The sequence below is a fragment of the Cebus imitator genome, unplaced genomic scaffold (genome assembly GCF_001604975.1).
Source record: "Cebus imitator isolate Cc_AM_T3 unplaced genomic scaffold, Cebus_imitator-1.0 Scaffold449, whole genome shotgun sequence".
Taxonomy (NCBI): Eukaryota; Metazoa; Chordata; class Mammalia; order Primates; family Cebidae; genus Cebus; species Cebus imitator.
The window spans coordinates 2486790-2490767 of NW_016107764.1; the positions used below are offsets into that span (position 1 = coordinate 2486790).

A 3978-nucleotide genomic window follows, 5' to 3' on the forward strand; every position below is an offset into this window, starting at 1 on the left:
AAAAAAAAAAAAAAAAAAAAAAAGAAGAAATATGCATAAAGTCCCCAGTTTAATCCTCTCAACAAAACTAGTATTATTAATATTCCTACATGAGACATAAAGACTATATTTGTTATAAAGACTTTATATCTTATTACTATACACAAAGAAAGTTAAGCACAGAGATATCAAGTAATCTTTTTTAAACTTTTAGTTTAGGTTCCGGGGTGCATGTAGAGGTGTGTTATGTAGGTGAGCTCGTCATGGGGAATTGTGTAATAGTCCGTGGCAAAGATTGTTTCCTCGCCCAGGAATTATGCCCAGTTCTGAGTCGTTACCTTCTCTACCCCTCTCCTCCTCCCACCCTCCACCCTCAGGGAGACCCTAGTGTCTGTTGTTTCGTTCTTTGTGTTCCTAAGTTCTCACCCTTTAGCTCCCACTGACAAGTGAGAACATACAGCGTTTGGTTTTCTGTCCCTACCATAGTTAGCCACGGATAACGGCCCCCAGCTCCATCCGTGTTCCTGCAAAGGACATAATCTCATGAGACGTTTATCCCCACCTGCGGAGGAGGAGTGAATGCACTCTCACAGCATCACAGGGATTCCGGTGGGCTAGGAATGGTCGCAGCTGCTTTCAGAGGGCAAAATGCAACCGATCGACCGAGACTCCCTCTCCATGGGTCCATTCATTCGGTGAAAGATTGCGAACAGAGGTCCTAAGTCAACACACTTGTGGACAATTAGCACGGTAAAAGAGTGGTTATAGAAATCATAAAAATTGTAGGGTCCAGGCCCAGAGTAAACACTATTAGTAAACACAGAGAAAACCACGGGTAATTCCTCTTCGATCTCCCCCTAAGAGGGCCACGCAGCACCAAGTGTGTGTGAGTGAACAGCGGAGACAAAGCCATGTGGGGTAAACGGACTTGAACTTGGAAAGCCAGGAGACGTGCTCTGCACACCTGTTTATCATTTTTGGCCAGATGATCGACAAAAGCAGCTGTTTGTACTGACAGCAGTAGATGCCACGGCCACGCCGGCAGGTGCCAGGAAGACGGCTGAGACTCTCGAAGCCGCGAGCGTCACCGGGAACGCTCTGTGTTTGACCCGCAGCGTGACTTGCGTCTCGGTTGACCGTGTGCCATTACCCAGGAGCAACTGGCTGAGCAGTTCGTCTGTTAGAAGCTGTGAAGCGGGTGTTACTTTAGGTTCCAGGGCAGAAAACTGTGGATTACAAGATGAGCTTGATACAGGGTAGCAAGGGTAGGTTGCAGGCAGAGCGAAAGAATAAAAAATAAATAAATCCCACGCAGGATGCACTCAGCCTTTTGCTGGTCCTCAGCATTCCTGGAGGAGGTGATGTCCGGGGCTTGTGTGGTCATTTTGCAGGGTCTCTTAGGCTGGCTTGGGTTTTTTTCTCCTTCCCATCCTTTGATGAGGACGCAGTTCCTTGGCTGGTGCTGGTGCACTGGAAATTCTAGGACTTGTGCCTGTGCTAAGAGACTTTTTATAATCTTTGTACAAGAGCAGGTTAGTGCTTTAAGAAAATCTTGTGCCTAATGTCCAGTTCACAGAAAACCTGGATACTTCTTTAACTTTTAACTAATATGTTTACACATGGAGTTTTCTTTATAGCTAATGTTTTAAAACTTGCTTAATCTTTCAAAACAAAATTTATACAACCTACTTGCATGAATTTTCTTCTGTAACGTTTTTTACAACGTTCACTGACAACCTTAGATGTGCTTTAACTTTGTGTTATAACCTTCCTTACTAAAGGTGCGATCTTATAACTTTCTTAATATTTTTTCTTGTGGCCGGGCGTGGTGGCTCACGCCTGTAATCCCAGCACTTTGGGAGGCCGAGGCGGGTGGATCACGAGGTCAAGAGATCAAGACCATCCTGGTCAACATGGTGAAACCCCGTCTCTACTAAAAATACAAAAAAATCAGCTGGGCATGGTGGTGCGTGCCTGTAATCCCACCTACTCAGGAGGCTGAGGCAGGAGAATTGCCTGAACCCGGGAGGCGGAGGTTGCAGTGAGCCGAGATCGCGCCATTGCTCTCCAGCCTGGGTAACAAGAGCGAAGCTCCGTCCCAAAATAAATAAATAAATAAATAAATAATAATAATAAAGGGTAAAGTGTGGTTTTACATGCTTAGCTTTTAATTGATGTTTAACTAATTCGTGGGCCTTCTTTTATAGCTGATTGAAATTTGTCATTTAAATTTACAAAATTAAGGGTAAATAAAGCTTGTGCTAGTAGTGTTGCCTTTTAAGACAGAAAACAGGTTTTGCAGCTTATTAGTCAATTAGGAACTTCTTTTTTAACTGAGGAGCAAAGCTATATGACTGGCTTTTAATTGCTCCTTACTAATTTCATGGACTAGCTGTAATTTCTCTCCCTTCAGAGGTTACTGTTTTACTTAAACTGGATTTTAAAAGAGCCACGTTAAGAGTAGAATTGTAAGAACAACAGTGGCTAATATCAGAGAAAGGTTTTACAAATCCTTAAATTTACTTAAATCTTAGCAGAGAATTACAATTTGGGACATTGCTTGTATACAAAGAACACATGAAATTTTACCGTGGGACACCTGCGGAGAGCAGCTCAGCGGCACAGGTCCCAGGTTGGCAGGTCCTGGGTTGGCAGGTCCTGGGATGGCAGGTCCCGGGCTGGCAGGTGCTGGGATGGCAGGTCCTGGGATGGCAGGTCCGGGGTTGGCAGGTCCCGGGATGGCAGGTCCCGGGATGGCAGGTGCCGGGATGGCAGGTGCCAGGTTGGCAGGTCCAGGTCCCGGGTTGGCAGGTCCCGGGATGGCAGGTCTGGGGTTGGCAGGTCCGGAGTTGGCAGGTCCCGGGATGGCAGGTCCCGGGATGGCAGGTCCAGGGTTGGCAGGTCCGGGGTTGACAGGTCCCGGGATGGCAGGCGCCGGAATGGCAGGTGCTGGTTTGGCAGGTCTGGGGTTGGCAGGTCCGGGGTTGGAAGGTCTGGGGTTGGCAGGTCCCGGGTTGGCAGGCCCTGGGATGGCAGGTCCTGGGATGGCAGCTGAGCTGGCCACGCCCAGGTGCTGCTGGCTGCTTTGCACTTGAGCAGAGCTTCTCTGTGGGAGCATTTTTTCCCTTTTTTTTTTTCCTTTTTGCTCAGCCACTTGCCTTTGGCCTGTAATGACCTTTTTAAATTTTGTTTTGTTTTGTTTTTGAGATGGAGTCTCACTCTATCACCAGGCTGGAGTGCAGTGGTGCAATACTGGCTCACTGCAACTTCCGTTTTCTGGTTTCAAGCAATTTTCCTGCCTTGGCCTCCCAAGTAGCTGGGACTACAGGTGTGCACCACCATGCCTGGCTAATTTTTTTTTGCATTTTTAGTAGAGTTGGGGTTTCACCATGTTGGCCTGGATGGTCTCGATCTCTTGACCTCGTGATCCACCCGCCTCAGCCTCCCAAAGTGCTGGGATTATGGGTGTGAGCCACTGCACCCAGCCTGTAATGCCTTTTTTCTTATCTTTTTATAAACATACACCTGCTTGCCTTGCTGATTGTTAATTACTAAGCAGGCTGAATTTCTTTGGTAATGCTGCTGCTTAAGACAAATTCCTATAACTGTAGTGTTTCCCTTGTCCTGTTTCCCATTTCTTTGTCACTTTTGTGCGTGATTTCTCACCACCTGTTCCTAGAGTTTTACTTCTAGCGTGCTCCTTGCCAGGAACCACGGGCTTTGGGAAGCAGCAGTTTGAATTATGTTTCTCAGTGGAGCTTGATATTGTTTCTGTTGTGCCGATAACTGCTGTCCCACGATGAATCCCTAGCCTGAAACAATGCCTCCCCAAGCTTGGCCATCCCCAGTGGGTACCAATGACTTACCGACTACTTGGCCTGGGGAGGTCTGTTCTGCAGACCCTGACTCAACAGTGGAGGAACGAATGCACTCTCCCAGCCTTACAGGGATTCAGGTGGGCGATGGGCGAAGCGGCTTTCAGAGGGCGAAATGCAACCC

At 47.4% G+C, this 3978-nt stretch overlaps 1 protein-coding gene across 1 annotated transcript in view; it reads left to right on the plus strand.

Moving 5' to 3' along the window:
- Positions 1-1115, plus strand: part of LOC108291217 (IQ motif and ankyrin repeat domain-containing protein 1-like) — a 47383-nt gene extending 46268 nt beyond the window's left edge. Inside the window, exon 6 of the mRNA XM_017511442.2 lies at positions 1095-1115. Coding sequence (XP_017366931.1) covers positions 1095-1115 — 21 coding nt within the window. The remainder of the gene's footprint in view (positions 1-1094) is intronic.
- Positions 1116-3978: the final 2863 nt, after the last annotated feature.